The 23,810-nt window shown below is 39.3% G+C and overlaps 1 protein-coding gene across 3 annotated transcripts in view; it reads left to right on the top strand.

Annotated features, from left to right (window-relative positions):
* Window positions 1-23,810, top strand: part of LOC124161944 (ankyrin repeat and SAM domain-containing protein 1A-like) — a 228,709-nt gene that overhangs the window by 52,385 nt on the left and 152,514 nt on the right. For all 3 annotated transcript variants that reach the window (XM_046538213.1, XM_046538211.1, XM_046538212.1), the window contains exon 2: window positions 22,614-22,694. In XM_046538213.1, coding sequence (XP_046394169.1) covers window positions 22,614-22,694 — 81 coding nt within the window. The remainder of the gene's footprint in view (window positions 1-22,613; window positions 22,695-23,810) is intronic.

Here is a 23,810-nt window from a genome sequence, read left to right as displayed (position 1 = left end):
ACTTCCAAATAATTCTTTTAAAACTATAAAAATAGTTTGCTAGGCTTTAGTCAAGGTACTCAAAATATTCGCATGTGGATATATTTATGAAAGGAAGGGATAGAGTGTTACTCAAAGTTGGTTCTCAGTAATTATATGTTGCAGAATCCTGATTTTTTATTTAATCCGTTTTAAACTGTAATTTACATCAATCTACGGGCCAGAGTGATAGTTCCATGTCTTTGTGTAGATCGTGATCCATATTTTGTACCGTGTTGTAAATGTTATCATTTAAAACGGCCATATCCTCAACTATATATTATCGAGCTTGACGCTAGTCTTACTCAGTGAAAATCGAGGTAGAAGTTATTTTGCAGTAAAATCATTGGAGAGAGTTCTTCAATTGTTTTCCATTTATACCGCTATACTGCTTTAATTGAAAAACTTGGATTACGTCGTTCTCTTTTGTGTTAGCTGATGCGCCTACTTCTAGTTTCCTGTATTCCTTCTCATTTTTCTTTCTCCATTTAGCGATTTAATATCCTTTTACATTTGGAAGAGGGTTTCTAAGCTGAAGGATCTGGTGGTTTCACGGCGTGTGATACTGATGAAACCTTCACAGGCTCTCCATCGGGTTAGGGAGCGGTTGCGGCCGAAGCTTGACATATAACTCTGGCCTATACGCTCTGAGGATAATGGCTAAGGTAGGCTTTGAAACCTCGCTAGCCGCCGTCTCGTTAACCTGGTAAAAAACCTCTGAAGACTTCCTCAGCTAGTTTTTTGAATATCTGATACTCAAACAATTAATGGACGAATTATTGTGCTCGAATTGAAATAGTTGAGCCAGTCGATCTGAGAATCAGCAATTCGGGAATTCGTGATAGCGAGGTTTTTTTTCCTTAATTCATGCTGCCAACCAATGATTAATGTTTTCCCACTTAATTCATGTGCGAATTTCATTATTTTTTTGACTGATTACTGGCGCGAATCTCCATTTACCAGTTTTATCTCCGATCATGCGATTAGCTTGAGCACCTCTCTGTTTATATTGCCATTAGATATATCTCCTCACGGCGCTGACAAATTCGCGCGCCGCGGTAGCGGGGCCATTCTGTATTTTTTTCACTCCCGAGAAGTGAGCTTATCTCATCCTGTCTCGTGGTAATGAGCTTGCTGAGAGTTTTTTTCCCGCTTTTTATGTGAAAAGTCTTTTTTTAGAACTTTTTCTGTCCCCGTTATCGTCGAGTCGTGCTCGGAGACTTTTCGTCAGTGGAGAAGGATGTCGAGAAACTGGTGCATTGGCACTTAAAGCCTCATTCTCAAAACATTAACTTGGCGTAACTTGACTTTTTATCAGTTACATCTATCTAGTAAGATCTATCACCAATTATATTCCAGAAGTTTTGGAGACAATGCATGGATAAATATAATTTCTTTCTCGATGATAAACAAATATATCGTAATCGAATTAGGAACGCAAAAGGTTGACTTCTTCCTTATTCCACAATGCCTCCTCATCTGTAAAGTGAATTTTTCACTCCTCTAGATTATGCGAGACGAATGACGCCTTTTGAGAAGTCCCATCTCTACCTCTGGGGGGGTTTATTCTTAACCTATTGCTTACTGAAACTTTGCTCGTGATGAAATTTTCGGGCTTTTCTTCGAGTTTTCAACTCCGTGGAGGAAATGTACCTATTAGGTACGCCAAATTAATCTAACTCAAATTCGCTCCAAGCTACGCCAGTCAATTATGAAAAAATTGGAACTTCAACTCATCTATACCAGCAAGTTCAACAATCTAACCTAGTTTCCATGAGAATAACACTCAAGTGTTGAAATCGTTTGGGTTAAAGATGTGTTGTGGAAAATTACGGAATATTTTTTTATAACTTGCGAATGGAATTGCGGTAATCGTGAAATCGATTTTACAGGCCACATACAGGGTTTGTCCGGAAAGTAATAGGACTGATTTTCTTCCACCGCGGCTGTACTTCGGAGCGTGTTTGCACCGACTGAATTTGGTAGAGGGTGTTTCTAGCTAACGAACGAGCGGCTGGTCAGTTGTCTGCGAGCACCTGGAGAGTCAGGACAGACTTTTTTGCGCGACGTGTTTCTGTGAGTGGTGCAAACCAAAAATGAAGCGTTCGTTACAGCAGAGGTACGCGATTGAATTCTGAGTGAAACTCGGTAAATATGCGACAGAGACGTTTGTTATGATCAAGTAGTCTTACCCAGATGTTGCTTTAGCAAGAAGTGGTGCGTTTCGGTGGCACTAGGCCTTTTTGGAGGGCCGGGAAGAGGTCGCTGATGAAGACGGTGCTGGAAGACCTGTGACTACGGCAAACACCGACATTTTGACTCGTGTGCACAAAGTTTTGAACTCAGACCGTCGACTAAGCATTCGTTTAATTGCCCAGATGTTACATTTATCAAAATCTGTGGTTCATGACATTGTGACGGAGCATTTGAACATGCGCAAGATGAGTGCGCGAAGATGGTCCCAAAAGTGCTCACTGACGACTAGAAATTGCGGCTCACATCGCCTTTCATGTGAACAGCTAATTAACCAATGCCGGCATCCCAACGCTTCCGCAGCCGCCCTACAGCCCAGATGTGGCCCCCCAGACTTTTTTTTTGTTTCCTTGTGTGAAATGGCCGATGAAAGGCAAGCATTTTGAGACGACATAGGGGATCCAATCAGCATGCACCTCGGCTCTCGAGGCTATTTCGGAGAATGTCTTCTGTGACGCCTTCAATGCTTGGAAATCGCGCTGGCAGCGCTGTATCGACGCAGAAGGAGCCTATTTTGAAAATGATTAAAGAATTGTAACGATTGGCTCAATAATTTTTTTGAAATCGACTCAGTCCTATTACTTTCCGGACAAACCCTGTATATCTCCCAATTGATTAATATATCTTCTTTGTTGTCAATTTAATTCAAGATAATTTTGAATCTTTTTCTCGACTAATGACTATGATGAGTATAATGACACCAATTTTACGTGTTGTGAACCACTAGACGCTATTCTCGAGCTCTCGACTCCATAGTTACCCCAAGATAAATTTTTGTGAACAAGGGTTAAGTTCTCAACCAAATTTCATACTAAATTGTTGCAAGTGAGGCCTAAGGGACAGCGCTCTCTAGTTCTCGATAACTTGAAGCGGGCGTAACCCTCGAGTTCTTGCTAGCTGTGACAAAGCCTCATTCACAGCAACTTAACTTGGAGTGTCTACGGAGTTGGAAACTTGAGATGATTCACTGCTGGTTTACTACATATTAGTACGACGTAACTTCGTTGTTAGTAATTAGTGTAGGAAAGTATCTATTTATTAGCCAGTAGCGAGAAAGATAGTGACGTTTAACGAGAGTCATGTTAACCACCTAGTCCTCTTAAATCTTTTTAAATGTATCTGTGCTGTGTCACCTGTGATCTGTGGAATATTTCCACTCGCGTCGATCTGGAACAGTTTAAGTCAAGTAACGCTGAGACAAGTGACTGTGAGTGGGGATTAAGTGCCATTCAGTCCAAGGCCGCCTAAAGCTTTGCTCAGATCAACTCAACTCGGCGTAACTTTGACTTGGGAAATAGAGAGTATCGCTTGCTGGTTCACAGCAACTTACAGCGGGCGTAACTCATCGTGACGAGGCGAGGGCACGGTGGCGTTGGGGGATCTGGAGTGTGCGCGGAGATGAGGCAGGGATGCGCCGCCGTACAGAGGGTCACTTATCCCTCGCTAAATGGAACCACTCGGGACCTCACTGCATCTTTGATGAGCAATCCTCGCGCTCTGGGGTGCGGGTCACCCCTTTGCGCCTGCGACATGCACTGGGGCCCCGTCGCTTTTTGCCTCTCTCTCTGCGCCGTTTTATTTTCGGCCCGTCCTCTGCAATAGATTTTAGATTTGTTCTTGAAATGTTTACTCTCTTTTGATGCAAGGAAAAAAATATCCCTCTCGGAATGCTCCACGCACTGTGGTTACCACGGTAACCACAGTGTACCCGTATTGAGGGGTCTCTTTTTATGTGATTGAGGGCACTCCACTTTAAATATTCAGTCAGAAATTCCATCTGGGGAACCTTTAAGCGAGAATCAGTGATGACCTACACTGAGAGAACAGGTTTGGATGCTACACCCTAAACCCTTTTGGGCGGGGATATTTGGATGCGCCATCAAGAATCATGCGACGTCAGAACTAACTCTTTGGATGTGAGAACCAAAGGCAAAGAATGTCACACCAAACACGTCCAGTCATCGTCCTTTGGATGGGAGAACCAAAGTTATGGTTAGTGCACTCAACCGGTTTAGGTACGAAATCTAAATCTATTGTTACGCGCTCTGGTGGCAATCTCATGAAGCTCTCTAGCACCCGCAGTTCTGTGTTCAGCCGTGGAAGCCGTAGACACGTGTGGACTTGTTGTGGGCAAAACGGGCGAACTCTGCTGCCGCTTGTGCTTCGTTGCTCTTGCTGCTCGAGATTATGGACGAGGGGACGGCGATTTTCTTATCGAAGGCTGGACTTGGAGCCTATATCCATGTGTTCGCTGGTAAGTTGCGAGTTGTTGTTTATTCTCACGGCCATTTTGTGTTTATTCTCACCGCCATGTTGCATTAATTCTCATGCCCGCACTACCACCCTTTGCTTATGAGTTCTTCATATTCCCATTGTTATCTCTATGTGCTTATTAAAACAAAGTTCAAACTCTCAGATCATATTTTGTCGGAAGTGCTGCTGTGCTTATTAACATTGACCTTTATTTATTGAGGTTAAATTGTCTCACGTTTCTTGTATTTCCCGATGATATTTATAATATGTTGTGATTGTATTTTAATAATATTTTATGCTATTGGCATAAAATTTGGTAATGATATTAATTCACTGTGTTTTGTGCACTTTTTATGATATTATAACGGTGGATTCATCGAGAGCCTTGCGGAGTAATCATCGAGAGCGTTGGCACGGAGTTTATTGACGAGGAAAGGAGACTGAACAAGAAGAGATTGAGAAAAATTGTGTGTTTGGAGTGAATTTTATGTAACTGTGTGTTTATATATTGGAAATAAATGTTCTTTCTAGTGTTCTACAAATATGGATATTTATTTTTCCACCCGCGCATGTTACAATATGTTGAATTATGTGATAATAGATATTATGATAATCACAGAGCAGGGTTTTTTATTTTTTTAGTTGCACTGTCTTAGTGGCCTATTTCAAAATGTGTTGAAAAAGAACAATATTAAGGTGTAGTGGAATTGAACAGGAGGGAGGAAGGGGTAGGGGCGCCATCTTTTGGGCAGGTGATCTAAAGTTTTTATTCGGCATCCAAACGTTGTTCTGATGAGCTACCCAACGCTTTGGTTCTCACACCCAAAGTACTCGTCCATCTTCTTTGGATGTAGCAACCAAAGGAGTAGTTGGAACATCCAACTCCTCATCACCCATTCCCTTTGGGTGACACAACCAAATGTATGGACAAGTCCTTTCCTTCACCTCAGCTTTGGGTGTGACACCCAAACCTACGATTCTCATATCCAAAGTGTTTTTTCAGTGTACATTTGTCCCTACCCCGGAAATTAATATTTTAAATGTTCTCGGAGTTGCACGTAAAAATCATGATTCAGAATGGGGTTTATGCATACTGGTCTATTATTTTATCTAAGGGTGTACTCAACTACCCTCTCATGGGTCGCGGGTTCGAAACCGGGGTGCGCCTCAATCTTCGGAGTATGAATATGTCGTCCTCATTTCTCAGCTAATGATGCATATTAAAAATTGCAGGTGGCTCAGGGGGCAGTTATGCTCTCAAATTTGTACCTCACTTGACTTACGTGTCTACTAATTTAAATGAGGCATAGGACTTCTGCCTGAGGTTAGCGTAGAAATCTACATAGTTATGTGAGGGAATTTTTTATCGTAGGTATCTAGTACATACTAGAATAAAGAAGGCCGTATTGTTGCCCACAAGTCGGCAAAATTTGGCAGTAACTGATTGCAGGCAACAGGGGTGAGATTGGTTTAATTTCTAAACTTCATTAATAAATGCGTCCAGCATTGTTTAATTCAATCCACACCGTGAAATCTTCAATTATAAGCTTAAAATTAATTTAGAACATTTATTCTAATATTACGTGCACAATGATGTATACCGTTTTGCGGTTGATAGCCCCTGAAATTAATAAAACGATTTCACCGGGATGTGGGGTTTCTTTGTCCAAATTGCTATTATTGTGGAAATTGACTTTGGCTGGGAACCTATTTTACCCAACTTCTTCGGTGCCTCGACAGTATAATTATTTCACTGCTGCTTTGCAGGTAATATTTATACGTTCTTAGAATAATGTTTGATTTTCCCGAAGCTGCCACTGTTTAATTTGCTACCCTAAGTCGGCATTGTCGTAAATCAGCACTCGAGGTAAGATAAGTGGGTACAGCTGATTTATGGTTTATCGCCTGGGTGCCCGAGACGGTTCCGTCACGGCTGCTTGATGTCTAAATGCGTTTTTTTTTCCAAGGTTTCCTTCCTCCACGGGGTGCTCTTGAAAATTGTGGGTTTCGGCCTATTCGAGAGATGTGGGAGTAATTAAAGGCCTCCCACTCACAGAAGCAGCCAAGACGGTCGCCCCCGCTTTCGCGGGACGTAGCGCCCGCTCGCTGTCTCGAGCCGTCTCTCTTACATCTAAATCTACACTTCATCACTAGTCAACAATCCTAATGTTGTTTTTACGTAACTCCCCAATATATTCTATAAGCAGCTAATATTTTCACACCCACGTATTTCCTCTGTTTCACATCCTTATTTACTTGTTCCATATATTTTATTCGAGGTCTTCTTTTTCCGTTCTTCCGTTCGATCCATATGATCCTCATTTTTCCGTTGCACCACAATTCGAAGGTCTCTACCCTTTATTTCTCCGCTGCTGTCATTGCTCATGCCTCACTAATGCAGAGGAGCATACTCCAAGTGTTAGTTCTGTCTAAATCTTAACACAACTCTGCAAACCCCCTCAAAAGGCGTGTGGGGGAGGTGTTATAACAGGAGGAGGAGGGGCACCAGCCGTTAAACTGTACGAGAATATTGTTAAGATTTTGGTGCGCGTTTTGAGAGATTTCATTTGCAATGATTCGATAATGCTGAGAAAGAACTCTGGATCATTCTTTTCATAGAATTTTCTACCATATCTCTGGAGCGGTGAATTCTGTTTAGCTAATGTTAGCCCGCGTCACCCAAATGGCGGTACAGGATTCTCCATCCTTTTCCCTTCCGCACCCCGAGGGTGTCGGTGGCCTACTAAAATAGCGTAGCGAAAAGGCGGGGACGTAACGATATGGGATGAATAAGGAGGATTGAACCCTATTTAACCCAATTTAAAAGTGCTAGGAGCGCGATGGCGCTCCTCCCGCAACTATTTTTTTAATTATAAAAATTAACTCATGTTACCAAAAATTCGTCAAATACTACATTAAAAAGGTGAAACCACATATAATAAATATTTCCTAGAGTTTTTGAATATATACCTTTAGTTGTTTTTGAGACCTCATGTTTTTCCTTACCTACTGCAAAATCAGCAACAATGCCTCGGCACTTTTAGCGTAGTACCTAGGAAATAGGTTGGTACTTAAAGGGCTAATATGACAGTTCGTCTTCATTTTAGTGAAAGAGCTAATTGACTTGCCAATTTCTGTGATTAATATGAAGTGTATCCTTTTTATTCTTAAATATTTATTTATTTATTTTATTACGCTAAATTTCGTGTAGCATTACCCGATGTGCTGTGCTATATAACCACGCCCCCGAAGCCAAGACCTTGTTACGCCACTGTAAAAGGCATCTGTTTACTTAAGGGGGTATCCATAAATTACGTGAGGCGTTTTAAGGAGGAGAGGGGGTCAAACCGATTCTCTCCCAATCTCACGTTGGTGAAAAGGTGGGGGGGGGGGGGGGCATATAAAAGTAACCGAATCCTGCAAAGTTTCACGTAATATTTTTCCGTCAGAAATAGTGTAAAATTGCGATCTTATTAATCTTAAGGCCGTTTTACACGTGGCACGGAATTGCGCAGGTTGGAACTTTATTAATTTCTAAAATGGCGTGGAATTGCGCGAATGTACGAAGGAAATTAGAACAGGGGCTATTTTGCCACCTCACGTCCACGCATTTTCGCATGTGTTCTAGTAATTCACCGCTTTACACGACGCAATGTTGACTGCGCCTTCGTACACACGTCAGATTGTGCAAGTACGTGCCCCGTGTAAAACTGCCTTTAAATACTAGTATTGACTAATTTTAAATAAAAATAATTAAACATATTTTTCAAACAAATCCAACGCAATGAAACATTGATTAACGTATTTTACTGAAAATACAAATTTTGAACTATATCACGTGAGATTAGAGGGAGGAGTCGAGCCAAACCTCACACGGAAGGAAAATTTCGAGTCCTGAACTAATATTTTTGTTACTCGAATGGCAGTAGTGAATACTTTTGGTTCAACCCCGGTCTACTTCTCCTCGTGGCCCTATCGCCTTTGTGTGGGCGGGCCTGGACGCGTAGTCGTGGAAGCCCTTGAAACGATTCCTTTCATCCGACGCCAGCCCTCCTACATCAAATCTGAGTGGGCTTCCATTCATCCTCGCCGACCTACCAAAAAATCCCTCCAGCCACAAAAAATAATAAATATAAATAAATCCGACCGGTAATCAAGAGCAACGTCGATACAAAGGCTATTTTTGTGCTCACCACTACTTTCTTAAGTTTTACTCTGCGGTGTTTTTTTTCTTGTAAGAGTTAGTTGGCACGAAGCGAGTGAAATGTATTTTACGTTCTCAGTGATTTGGAGGAGTCTAGGCGACTAGTAGAGGAATGCTTCAGCTAAAAGGAAAATGTCTTATCTTCAAGAATCCTTTCTCCAAGAATGAGGACTATAGATTTTTTATTTAATGTTTGACTTAATAGTATCGATTTTATTTTAGATTGAAGGAATTATAGAGGACATTTATTAATTATGAATTAGAGACTGGACATGGTGTATTGGCCTAGTAATGAGGCACAGGAGTTAAGTGGGTAACCTAGTGGAAGGAAAATCACCAGAGGAAGACTAAGGGGCAATACTCAGGATAGATGAACAAAGATACGGAGAAGAGGAGCGTCAAGGATTTAAAAGAACATGAAATGGGGGGAAATGGAGGGCTGCCGTATACCAATATAGAGATTGAAATATTATGATTGAATAAAAAAAATTGGTTGTATATTCATGGTGAAATAAAAACACAGTACTATTCCACAACCTTATATTTTTGGAGTCTACTAGTTTCGACGTTTACACCGTCATTATCAAGACTAACTGACAGTAAGTCTTAAGACAGTAAGACACTAACTAACTGTTAGTCTTGATAATGACGGTGTAAACGTCGAAACTAGTAGACTCCAAAAATATAAGGTTGTGGAATAGTACTGTGTTTTTATTTCACCATGAATATCTCATCGTTCCACCAAGTAACGCCTAAATCTGTTGATTTTATTGGTTGTATATTAATTAGGAATCTTTGTTTCTGTTCTTGTAGTACAATGGGGAACTGAACTTTATCTCCTAGAATATCTTGATAGTGCAGCGAAAAAGAATTGGAATTTTGAAAATGTTGTCGATAATCAGTATACTCTGCAATGCGATATTTTGTCCAAAAAATAAATCTTGATAACCATTTTCATGATTTCAATTGTTGTGCTGCTTCGATATGAAGAGGTATGAGTGTTTTTGTGATAAATTTCATGTTCGAATGTTATGTGAGCGATTAAAGATCCTTTCTCGTTTAATTAGTGACCTTTTTAGTTCAAATAAAGATATGCGTTGCTTACCCATCGCCATTAAGGGAGTCGCTGAGTTTCGTGAGTTTTGTGTTATATATTTTATCTTATGTTCGATAGATGTCGTCAAAGCAGTTTGAGAAGGTATTAACAAAATACTTTGACCTAGAAAAACTATACCGTATGAATTGAGCGTTGGCAGGTTAATTTTTGAGAAAAACGCTTCAATTTTAATCAAGGTTTATTCAATTCGAGAGTGAAAGGTATGGTTTAATTCGGTCGCTCAAGCGTGTATAAAATTGGTTTGCTATTCATAATCAATACTTATATTTTCTCAAGATTATCTCGAAGGCTGCCTCCGTACTTCAAGGGGAGAGAAATTCTATTTTTGCGCCGAGTGTGGGGCACCAAGAGGTTAGAGTTTATGCATGGAAGACTCTCTCTCTTTGTCAAGGTCAGCCAAAGTGAAAGAGCTCTAGCTTTATATGGTCTATAAAAAGATAGTAGGGATATTCGTCGTTGTAAACGCCACTTGATGTGGGTAAAAAGAGTTACCTTTTTTGGCCTGTCGACGGCGTTTTAATGCTTGTCCTTGGAAGAAATAAATGATGTGCGCCAAACAAACTGTACACTTCATGATTATACCTGCAATAATATACCTTTGTGGAATTAGTCCTATCTTATCAATTGTGTGCCCATGTTGGGTATATCTTGAATGAAAAATCTCTCATACCAGAGAATCGTGATAGGAAGCGTGTAACTGAGTGTTCAGATTGTAGGAAATCAATGTTTAAATTTATTGACTCCGTGTAACGGGTGAATTTCCCCGAAATAGACGCTCTGTTTGTATTTGGAATATGTAATCCACGTGAGTTCAGGAGCGCGTAGATATTTCTAGATATTAGTGTAGGAAAATATTTCTCTTCACCAGAGGAGCGAATATTTGATAGAAGCCTCTGGCTGTTGGTTGGGCTGGGGCTGTTGATGAAGCATTTACTAGTCGTTTTCTTTTCAAGATCTAGGTTCATTAAGTCGGCCTAATGAGTCATATTGATTTTCTGAGACGTATTATATGGGTCTCTAGGATAATCACGAAAAAAACTCTTAATGCTCTATATTTTTAATCGAGTTTTCCTCTATTTTCTTGTGTCAATAGTTACCCTGCCTGACTGTGATCGTGTCAACCTGTTCAGTTTTTTTGTCGATATTCAACCTTGGTGGGCCACAGCGCTAATACTGGAAAGAGCGAAATTATGCCTCGAAGGATGCGACCAAGAGTGTAATGGCGAAATACGAGATCACGTGGTGGGTTCTGATGTATCTAACTGCGTTCAGTTCTTGTTTACATGTCGCTCAATTAAATTTCATTTCCACTAAATGTAATGGTCACTAAGAACTAATTTTTTAAAGTATCAATTTTTAAATCAAATTTTAGTGAAGCCTATTTTGAATAATTCATTTTTCAAACATTTCCAGTTCTCGTTAAAGTGCTTAAGTTGGGGATTCGGTGGTGGCATCATCTTTTGGTCAATGCGAAGCCACCATAAGTGTTCTCGTATATTTTGGATATGTAGATGAGGTTGGAACGTGAGTTTTATATCGCTTTCTTGTCAGTCACAAAAATACTGGCGCTCCCTTCATTCCTCAAAGGCTTGCGTGCTTCGGCCCACTGTTCTGTGAACTCTGAGACGCCGCCGTTTGCGGCAAGTTAAAAAGAAGTAGGTATGCGGAGGGAAAAGTAGAATGACTATGGAGAGGGGAATAGTGTGAATTTTTTATGGGGAATCGCGAGCGTTCGATCAGTTGTGAACTTGAGTAGAACATATTTTTGACATTTAAGAGAACGTATCTCTCGACTTGTCGTATATTTGGGACCCTCATGAAAAAGGCTTAATAACAGAGTTAGAACGCGTGCAAAGAAGAGCTGCCAGGTATGTGAAAGGTCGTTACGATAGTCTTGTTAGTGTAACTGACCTCTTAGATAAACTCGGATGGGAATCTCTGTCGGACCGTAGATTGAAAAATAGACTAAACCTTTTAGATAAATTCAAGAGCAGTGTCTTTTCTGACGAAGTTAACCATATCTTGCGGACGCCAACGTACTACGGAAAATCAGATCATATAAATAAAATAAGAGAGATAGATTGCAGAACAGACAGATTCCGAATGTCATTTTTTCCACGATCAATAAGAGATTATAACGGCAGCAATAGAACTCGTAAATAGATTGCATGACTTGTAGTGTAGCCTACTAACCTATGTAAAACTTAATGCTTGTTTCTGAAATTCTATTCTATATTCTATTTCTAACAGCATATAGTAGTATAGTTTGTTATTATACGGGACGTTTTTTGGACGGTGTGGTGTGCATGTGGGAGTCCAAATGCATGCTGAATACTGGTGATTGATCACCCCCTGCCAAACACCCTAGAGGTGGCTCGCAGGGTATTATGTAGATGTAGATGTAGATATTGTCTTTTTTCGCGACGAATTACTCGTTTAAATCTTATATTATAATTTTCATGGAGTTGAGAGCATGCATTTTTCATCATTTTCCTGTATCTGAACGATAGTTTCATATTTGTTTCCTCTAGCGTGTTGAATTTCGAAGTGATAACTCTTCTGACATGGTTTTTGAACCTAATCTGGCTACGTTTAATAAGTTACTTCGAAGCTGAAGGAAAAAAGTAAGTGAAATTACGAGATATATTTTATTGGCTGTGCATATTTACGTAAAAAGTGTAATTTCTGTGAATACCAATTTTTATAAATAAATCTAAATTGTAAGTCGTTTTGTTATGAATGAAGCATACCAAATCTTTTCTAGGTACACCATATATAAATTTTCTTCTTAAAAAAACCCGTCGTTGGGTATTTACTTGAAGACATATGTTAAAAATCTTCGAGATATTATTCCTCTGAGGCTATGACATATGTCTATTAGGTATTTTTAATTCTGTTTTGGTCATGTAAACAAAACTAATGGCATGCGAAAGCTAATATTCTCATTCCTTAACAATCTAAAATGTTAATGCGAACATTCACTGATTGTGCTTGTGAAATTTAATTTTAGATATCTTTTCGAAAGTTTTTTTTTTGCCATTACTAATAATTTTTTCTTTGCGTAAGTTTGACGGAGGGAGTAGATCTATTCTTACGGCATCGATATTATCAAGGTTTTTATCACGGCCGGTGGCATAATCCCTCTCGTCAAAACGGTAGTAAGTGAAAGCTTTTAAGCAGGACAAGCATGGAAGCAGTTCGGTTGCGAAAGGGGAGAGGTGTGAAAAGACCCCTACCGCGAGTTATCTTTTCAGAATCCATGAAATTAGCTGGCGAAAAAGGAACATTTTATTCCCATCCCAGTTTCTCGTGAGGCCTTTTCATTCGTTACCCAAAGATTTCCATCAATGGTGTGATCACGTTCAGGAACGAGTTTCATGTAAGAACGGAGTAGATATACGACGTTTTGGTGCTCTTTTATTCCACCCTACCAACTTTTTTCTTTGTAGTTGTGCATTCTTCGTTATATTTATTGAGAATTGTGTATAAAAATACGCAAATATCTTAGCAAAATTATCTCATTCCAACGCTTGCCCGTGCGAATAAAAAAGTAAATTTCATTTAAAAGGTAGCTTTTGCTTAGGAAAAAATGAAGCATATAAATACACGCCATTGTATATGAGTCTTTATTTGAATACAATTTTTGCTTTTGTCCCTAATAGTTTTTATTTAATAGAACATTAATTCTTTTAATGGGTAGGTACTCATGTCGTTGTGAATGGTGATACTGTTCAAACTTCTGAAATTTTTAAATGCATATGAATTTCTAATCTATATATTGTATGCGTACCATAAATGTTTTACGTCTTTTAAATCATGCTACTGTAATCCACGAAAGCCAATTTCTTTATTTACTTCTACGCGGAGTTGCAGATGAATTTTATTCGAAGACGACTCATGAGACTTTACTAAAGATATAGAGAATGGGTATTATTTCCATAATTTTTTCATTCTTTGCCCTTAATATTGTGCTATACTGACCGACGTAGAAAAGTGGGCTTTCGTCGGTATATTTTTCTGAAATGGCTATAAACATTTGAAGATGTGTTTTCGTACTTGTGAGAAAAGAAAATGTAGGGTAATTTTGGAAGTATACCTCATTGTAGTAATGGTAAAAAACTGATATCAGTTTTAATTTCATCAAAAGGTCACAAAAGTGAAATATTATCCACACATTTTGATTTATTGAAAAAGATAATTTTTTGTTGCTCCTTTCCTCATTGCTAAATATTATATAAATTTATATATAATTTTTAGAGGAAATATATATATATATATAATTTTTAGGAATTTAGAGGAATTATATAATTTTTAGAGGAAATTTATATATAATATCAATGTGTACTAATTTTATGAAAATGTTGCACCAATCGGCAATCTTTTAAGAATGCTCATTTGAAAATTCATTCATTTGCAATGGAAAACAAGTATTAGTTGCATCTTATGTTCCTTAATTCTGACATTTAACCGCTTTATGCTATTTATTTTTTTGGGAAATATTTTTATCGCGGCAAGAACGAGAAGTTGGAACGAAAAATGTATTTCGAATCTTGTAGTAATCGAGGTGCTGGGTGGGCGTTGAAGCATTTAGGACGCAAAATCGACGATGCGTGAATAAACCTTTACCTCTTTTCCTTCGCCTATTATCGTTTCAGCATCCATGAAATCGGCTGCCGAGAAAGGATCCTTTCATCCTCATTCCGAACACTCCCTCGGCACACGCCGAACGCTCCCCAGATTGCGTGCGTTCGCCCGCTTTGCCCACGTTCTCGAGACCTCATGCCCCACGCTCACGCGTGCCCTCACCGCTTTGCTCTGACCGCCGCGCCGCGCCTTTCCCCGCATCTTTCAGTGAAGAGGCCCCGCGCCGCCAACCACGCGACTGCGTCGCACACCGACACGTGCGTGATAACCCGACCTCCCCCCTCGCGCTTCCTAACTCATTTTTTTACCCGCTTCTCTAAGCTAGACATTGTTCGTGTTCTCGCCTCGGAGTTAATAGGTTGTCGCAGCTTGACGACGCAGTAACTGAGAGATGAGGTCAGCATTGTTACCACGAGACACTGACGAGACGATTTTATTGAGCATGGTATTAATTATTTTAAGGAAGCCGAAACCAGTACAGAGTTCGATGCCGTTAAAAAAATGTAAGTCTCATGCTTAATGGGAATAGAAATTTTCTCTCGAAATATAAGTTTATCCCTGCAATTCAAACATATTGTCGATGCATTTATTTAATCACGGTCTTCCTGATCGCGTATATGTAGCGATGGGATAGGCCGCAGAACGTCGGAGTTTCTCAACCTTGGACACACACATATATATATATTGTAATCTTTAACATCGAAAGGTGAGTGTATCGAAAGAGGAGAGGAGAATCGTGTGAAAGTAGTGTTAAAAAAATATATAATACGATTAATAATTTTATTTTTAATGACTTAGCCGTAGCACTCCGATGGGAAAATCGATACGATACTATCGATACGTGGAAATGAAGTGACTTTGGTCAATTGACTTCTGTATTTAGCTCTTCCCGGATCACAATTTCAATGCAGATATTTTTAACTCATATTACGTTCTTGTATAATGTGTATATGTTAGAAAAATCCCAATATTGGGTGTTATTTTAAATTTAATTTTTTTCTATGGCTACGGGACCAATTGACATAGAAATAATATTTATGGGTGATAACTATTCGAACATGGCGCTAAAATTGAATTACTTATATTGTCATTTTTGTAGCTCTTTATTTTTAAATGAATACGTGATGTTGTGGCTCTGGATTCTCGCCTTCGAAAACTCTCAAACAAAATCCTCGCAGTAGGAGATGGCCCAGGGAAAGGAACTTGCCCTCTACCCTGAATGTGTGAAATACACACGCTTTTGGCTTAGTTCGGAATGAACTCTACCCTCACCTATCAAAACCATCCTTCGGTTTAAATATTTGGGTGATGGCATACTAATGAGTAGAAAATAATGTATCAACGATCTTGAGTAATTAAAAATTCCACATGGTGTGTCCATTAAATATTAATTGGATATTCAATTCCGGCATAAATCACAGCTGTTTTTCTTTGTACCTATATATCCATGCTCGTCCAAGTGAGTTTTCTGGAGTGATTTTTTCATCGAAAAGAAGTCGCTTCTAAAAGAAACGGAAAGATGACCAATGTGATGCTGTAATTACTTGGGTCCTTGTTATTTATGCAGGAGTCTGACTCGCAGCAAAGGCAGCTAGTGAATGAGTGAGTATATTTTATGTGTTTCCAGTGCGTTAGGCTCCCGGTTAATTTTTCGTCTGCCTGCTCAGATGAAAGCGGTGCTTTACTGGCCGATCTTTTCCAATTGGGTGAACCCTGTGGACGTGTTTCTCGTTTTGAATGGCCTCGTTGTCAGCGCTACTCTCGCAATCTCATCTCCCCCACCCCCTACCCTGGTATTCCCCCCTCCACCCCCCCCCCCCGCTCCACGTTGCGATCCAGCTGCCTTGATTCAGTTACGTATCCCTATCTTTCCCCCTCTACCCAGCCTTGTCCTTCCTCCAAACTGTATTCTTTCTCCCCCTCTTCCCAATTAAGGGTTCCTTCTGAATCCCCTCCCCCCTCCCTGTACTTGGTCCGCGGCTTCCGCCTTTGAGGAAGCAGCGTCTGGGTAAAAGGTCCTTCCGGGACGAGGAAGTGAAGAGGGTTGTTGGGGACAGGATATGGATATGTGCAATTAGGGTCTAGTCATCTCCCATCGATTATAACCCGCCTCCCCATTCATTTTTGTGCGTGCGTGAACCATTTCTTATTCCCTAACCGTCGTACTTCTCAAGCCTACTTCATTATTTGGTCTTGAAGATTCTCCTGGCTACGATGATTTATTTTTACCTTACCGCGAATTCCTAAAATATCATTTTCTAAATTTACTATACGGAACTTTTAAAATGATCAACCGCGGACTGTTCAGCTGACTACCAAGTCACTCGCGAGTGCATTCGAACTAAAAAATTCCGTAGGAGGAAAATCGTTCGTCATCACTTTTATTTATTTTTGGCTTTTGCATTATAATTGGCAATTAAATTATTCCGGTTATTGATTCAACTGTGCTAAATACGAATTCGCCCTCAAGAACCAGGTTGAGGCATGTTTCGATCAGGATGTTTCATATATACCGATTTCCTTGAGAAACAGTTTGCATTAAAGGTGGGAATTTCGGTTCATTTGGCGGATTCGGTTCATGGGATTTGATTCGTGACAATGAATCGGTTCTTTAAATCGTTCATAATGAACCGAATGAACTGTGCGAATCTCGAATCCATGGAGAATGCATTATATGTATGCGTAATGCATTAATCATGCTTGAATCCATGAGAATGAGTCAACCTACTGCATTTCAAATACATATTATGACGGATAGCAATTCTCAGTAATTTTTAATTTTCATTTCAAAGGCATCTCTAATAAATTGCTTTCGGATTTCAAAACCTCTTCGATTTTTTTTAATGTTATGTTATACAAAATTAATAGTTCACGGTAAATCAATTGTAGAATGCAATAACTCCTAATGTAAATGACTCTTAAACTAAGTTCAATCCGTCAGATTACAGACATTTTTAACTGTTTCATTGCATGCAACTATTTCTCGAAGAATTTCTTACTTATTAAAACATTTAATTGTGAAAGTGAAGAATTAATTATGATTCCATCTAAAACTTACTACTAATCAGTACTCGAACTTGAATCAGTAGCTGAGATCTCTTTCGATTCATGCGATGTTTACCATTCTATTCTGCAATTTGTGTGGAACACTGGAACATAGATCTGTTTCCACCCTGTGCATTAAGATGTGACTCATGTTTACTCTCTGTTGCTGAGCGTTAGTTTTAGATTCACAGTGGTAATTGTGGCGTCAGGAGTTTTATTATCTCATTCCTTTCTTGATTATGTCATATCTTATGCTGAGAAAGCTTTTACTCAGCAGAGGGGAGACATGAGGATAGGCATTTTGATTCAGTAGACAAGTATGTGGTTGGTGCCATAGTAGAGATGAATCCGGCGTTGCCAAATAATACCGAGATGTCCCCTGCCCTGAAAAATACTGTTTCCGCGCTATCCTCGGCTCTATATTTATCTGTATCTCTAAATATCTAATCCCAGTAATGAAGACTTCAATCAGACCTGCGCATACGTTGTACTAAGTTTGTTCTGCTCCCTTAGGGCCAAGAAAACAAGAATTTATGCCTGTATTTCTGAGGATCTGAAAAAAAAATTATAAATGAGTATGTCCGTATGGAATGATGATGGTTTTGAACTTGTGATTTCTTTTTTTGTATTTGCGTTGCCAAACTTCAGTGTTGTTAGGATTATTTTATCTATTTTACATGTTTAGAACACTTATATCCTTAGGTTTTTACCACGTTTTTCTTACATCTTTTTACACTTGGTAAATGGTAACTTTGTTAACTTACACTTTTGTTTGTTGGTTAAAAAGCGTACTTCTATATCTCTTTTGCCATAATTGACTGCATGTAATTTCAAGAGCAACTTGTACTGAACTGCAAAAATGTAATGTATGGAGAGGGGTTAGATGGAAGATGAAACTTTCTAGTCCCAATCTCGCCCAGTAAAGTCGATTTATTATTATTAATGCTTGAAAATGGGATTTTTTTTCTGTAGGCTCCAAGTGAAAATTTATATCCATTTGCACTAGCTACTACTTTAGCTTTTAGCTAGCTTTTACTATCTAGGGGATGATATCCACTTTAAAAGCTGTACTTTTGTGTAAGAAAAGTAAAAGGGTAGCTGCTGATTCCTCTCTGATTTTTGTAAATTGAATTTTAATGATATTATATTCCCAATTGAGAAGAACAACATGAAAACAATCGTTATCGTGGTAGTCAGTAATGAAATCATCATGATCTCCGATTTTCTCACTTCAATCTTGGTCCAATGCGTAGTTCACTTTGAGGTAAAACCATAGACCCTTCGAAAACTTTTATGACGCCCATATTCTGATGGATTTCGTCTCTTTATCGAGCAATGATCCTTGCGGCAAGGTTAATGAGAAAGTTCTGTTTGATCCATACACTATCCATTCGCCTATTCTTCAATTGGAACGCCCCCTCCAATGACTATGCGCTTCCATTCATTGATGATGATTTGGATGTGTTGGGATTGGGGATTAGAGCGCCTCAAGGGATAGGGTTTGCTGCGGGAGCTACTCGTTACCTCTCCATCCAAAGTTCCTGAAGATGACCATCCCATCTAATCGAGAAACGAAGTTTCCGAGGTTGTCGCGCTGCACTTACCCGTTCCTGCGTCCTCTCTTGGACTTGAAGTGGCCGTGGGCATTGTCCGTGTGCGGTCGACCAAGCATCGCCCCCAATGCGATCGGCTTCCGCCTTTTCGGGAGTTCCCTTCCTCTGTCGCGCACGGCATGTGCGTATGCTCGCATTGAAACTGTTTCATCGTCTTCGATTGGAGCGGAAGGGGAAGTGGAGTACGTTCCTGGTGAATTTGAAAAGGTTTCCGTCCGATTTTTGCCTGGTCGGTCCCTTTAAAGTTATTAAGGGTTTTCCTCCTCACTTACCGAGACTAAACGAGGGCTGTAGTAGGATGGTTCATTCAGTTGACCCCGCGTGAATATGAAAGGAAAACGAGTGATTTGAAATGGTCGGCATTCTTTGGTGTGGTGAGAAAAATAATTAGATGTCCGTGAGGTAGAGTACTTGTCAACTTTTATCCATAGATCTATTTGCGAAAATCTATCTAGTCATTTCTCTTAGTAGTTACCATTTTGTGTGTGAATCTTCTAGGGTTCTCCACCAGGTGGGTTGCTTGTAGGTGGAAGTTTCGATAGCTACCTCTGTCATAGTCCTCAGGGCTTACTATATTTTTTTTCTTTGTCTATATACCATGTTGTTTGTTGTTCACCTCTCAGAGTATGGACGAGATATATTGTTATGTACGTGTAGAGTCCACATGTTATGAATGTGTAGAGTCCGCCTTTGAGGAATACATCAAAGCATTCGAGAGAAAATATTCGCCTTAACTTGGTATGGAGCCAAGGTCCCTCGAATGCGCACCAAGTGCTACTAGCGGTTTGACTACATTTCATATGTTTACGTTTTCATAACACGTACATGTAACTACATGGAATAGAGGTCAATAGTGAAATATGCCAGGAAGTAAGAAAGCTTTGAAAAGTCCTCTTTAATTTCTGACTTAATGTTTATAAGTGTGTCTATCCCTCAAGTGTTCTATTACCTAAGAGAATTGATCTTCAAAAGCTCATTTCGTTTTTCCATGTAAAAAATCATTGAAATATCCTCTCCTTAAAATTCGCTTCTACATTCCCCGGTTTGATTCTTTTTTTTTCACTACAAAGCTTTTCTAATGATTGGTATTTAATTGTATGATTGGACATCAGGTGCTTTGGATGACATGGCGGAAACTTGGTTTGCACTTATTAGGATGGGAATCGTGTGAATTAGAGGGAGGAGCTGTTGGCTCTTGAAAAGGAGAGGACAAATAAGGAAGGATATAAGGACAAATAACGAGAGGGACACAACTTAAGGAACTAGCTCGGGAAAAGGAGAAATCTACAACTTCATCTACAGGTACCGTGCGAGCTACCACAAGGGTGTGTGGCACGGGGTGATTCCACACCAGACATACAGCAAGCAGTGCAGCACTCATCATGGCCTTAATCAGAAACGCGCTCGCTTGCTGGACACAGGCCAAGTAATACGAAACACGGAGACCAGAAACTAGATGAGTGTTTAGGACACTTGCACGCTACCATGGAAATAAAACTACTAGTTTGTTATAAGAAAACCAAAGAAATAGCTTATTAACTGATTCATGAGTGAGTTATATTATAACTCGCCAAAAGATCAATGCAGATAGTTTGTATTTACAAATGTAATATGTTATTAACTATACATGTAGACCCTATTTTACCTAGTCCGAATCAAGGTATCATAGAGCTGGATTATCGTAGGTATTATGGTCCCTTAACGTACATGAGAAAACGAAATCTTAAACGTATCGGTTCTGCCATCTATTTCCCAGAAATGTAGTGCTGTGGTTGACCAAGGTTAGGATTCTAGCACTTGGAATGATTTATAATGTATTTGGTAGAAGTTCAAATACACCGTGGAAACATCACGTGGTCCAATGCTGGATTAACTTTCTCCTCCTCGCACCGCATGTCTTTACACTCCCTTTCCATCTTACTTTTATGGTGCGGTCGCCGTATTGCTGCTTCTTCCATTTAGGCGCGTCGTAATAAGAATTGCTTCGGTTGTTTTTTTCTGCGGACATCTCGACTCCCAAAGACGGATCGAACGTTGAGAGTCGATCGTATTGGACTACAGCCTTAAATGGACTCTTTCCCGACCGTACAAATCGTTTTTATTTGTTTTATCCCAGTGATTGCCTGTTTCATGGCCGATTAAGGAGCTTGCTCAAAGGCCTCAATCCCGACCGCAGCTCAATAGATACCATTCCATCGACATCGGAGACGTAAACCGAGACGTAAACTCTGTAACAGTTGCTGAAGAATAGTATATCTCTAAGTTTATAATATATTTGTGTTCTGGTTTATTTTCGTCATGGTGTCTATATTGCGCGTCACTCAGGGTGTTGACGAGATACCTTATTTACGTGTGAAATCCGCATGATATTAATGTTTGGAGTCCGCATTTGAGAAATACAACAAAGCTTTCAATAAAAAATATTCTCTTTACCTTGGACTGGAGCCAAGATCCCTCAAATACATACCAAGTGATGCTAGCGGTTTGGCTACGTAACATGTGTTTACGTTTTCGTAACGCGTAAATGTACCTACATCAAATAGAGGTTAATAGATAAATATATTGCGGGGAAGAAAGAAGGCTTTGCAAGGTCCACATAAAAATATAACTTTTTGGAGCATTCATGCTTGACTCCACTGCAAAATCAAAGAGACTGAAAAAATATTGGCTCAGCAACTCTCCAAAGCCGGAGGCAAAACCAATAATTTACTGTTCATAAACTCCACAACTTTTAAGTTGGTGGCGTAAGGATACCTGTCGTGGTTCTTTTCTCCTTTTTTTGCTATTTAAGTTGAAAAAGATTTTACCAGGTTGGCGTCTTGTTGTGCCTATTTTTATTTATTTATTTCCGCAACACCGAAAACAGCTTTATTCGGCCTTTACGTCGGGGTTCGTAGAAAATGTACAACAATCAAATTCACAAAAACATCAATGCCCTGAATAATAGTAACTTACCCGAGACTCGAACCCGCAACCCTTAGTTTGGCAGACAAGGACTTTACCCCTCCGCCACCGAGGCTGTAATATTTATGTAAAACCAGGGAATCCATTTAAGATCGTTGAGTCTAATAATATTTTAATCGCTGTTATTTTAGTTTTTGAGTCCCATATAAAGCATTTATAACTATTAGGCCCGTAAGCATGTAAATGTGGTCTCGTGTTGTTCTCCCGTTCATTTCCGCGATGGGACGGATGCGAGGAAGTGTGCCTGCTCTCATCGCCTCCGTCAGTTTATTGACTCAAGATCCCCCTGTTGGGAATAGATTGCGTGACGTTGATTGAAGGATGATGTTGACAGCTGGTTCCCTTTATTGATAGTGTTCCGTCAGCATTGACAACAGCCATTTGTGTATTGGATAGGTACATGTATTGATTTTGTGAATCTATTAATATGTGTGGTCATTTGCTTTGACCATCGAAAATTATCTGTTCTTGGAAATAAATAGTGTCTTTTATTTTATTTTAGCCTCCGCCGTGGTCCGGGAGCCAATGTGCAGGACAGCAGTGGTTACTCAGCTCTTCACCATGCAGCTCTCAATGGCCATAGGTGAGTGAAACTATCAATTGTGTTCTTAGAAATTATTCATTGGTTAAAAGGATATTTAAATTATTTTTTGTAATTGTTCTGTTTGTCTATTCCCTTTTATTGAAGTCTTGGTTAATATGGCGGAATAATTGAGATTAATTTTACCGTGTCCGTTGGCACGATGTAAATACTCGTATTGCGTAATAATGCATTATTTAGCATGAAACTGTTGCCTTTTCTTGGTTACTCATGTGATGTTATGGTTTACACCTATCTTGCCTAGATTGCACTTGTTAGAACTGTCATAGTTACAGAAATTTAGTAAAAAAATTGTGGTAAGTGTATTCCATTTATTTTTTAGGAAACTGACCTTCCAGCAAACGGCAACATTGGTATTGTTTTGATGTATTTCTAGTAATTACTGTGGATCCATGAGAAATGGCTTGCATGCGTCTTCTAGGTTCAGTGTGTTTTATCCTCAAGGTATTTCAAAAGAGTGAAAGAAATTTATTAATTCATGAGGGGGAAGCCTTTTCTTTGGTAGACTTTTATGTGCTAAAAAGCCTTATAGCTTTCCTGATCAAGTCTAATCATGCTTTAAAGTTTTGTCGTGGAGATACTTTTCTTAAGTAATTCATTTTCCTTGCCAATATATTCTCTGATGTCGTACTGATTTATGAAATTGGTTGTACATTTTTTTTGATTCGAAGTCGATTAGAGAAAACTGAAAAGGCTTTGTTCAACCGAATGGTAAAGTCACTTTTATGTAGGTTTGCTTTAACATCTGTTTCATAATATATATTATATGACACGAATTTGCTATGCTATAATATTATTTAAAAAGTGAATTTGATCTATTATAATATTGCATATATTATATTATAGCTTTTTATCGATCATAATTTAAAGTATTTAACTGTTTACGTTATATTTTGGTAGCTCATCATTACTTTTTAATTCTTAATGTGTGACGGAAAGGTAAGTTTTCAAATGCCTACCGTGCATATTGTGGAATATAAGGTATTTGCGTCAAAATCAATCGCTTTAATTCATATTTCCCGCTCATTTGCGTAGTTAAGACGTAATAGTCAAGCATTGTGCTTTCGGTTTCCGAAAAAAATTCTCTCTGCTTTCTTT

The sequence above is a fragment of the Ischnura elegans genome, chromosome 7 (genome assembly GCF_921293095.1).
Source record: "Ischnura elegans chromosome 7, ioIscEleg1.1, whole genome shotgun sequence".
NCBI classification, from domain to species: Eukaryota; Metazoa; Arthropoda; class Insecta; order Odonata; family Coenagrionidae; genus Ischnura; species Ischnura elegans.
Note: the sequence above shows the minus strand (reverse complement) of the source record. Positions and strands in the feature narration are given on the sequence as shown.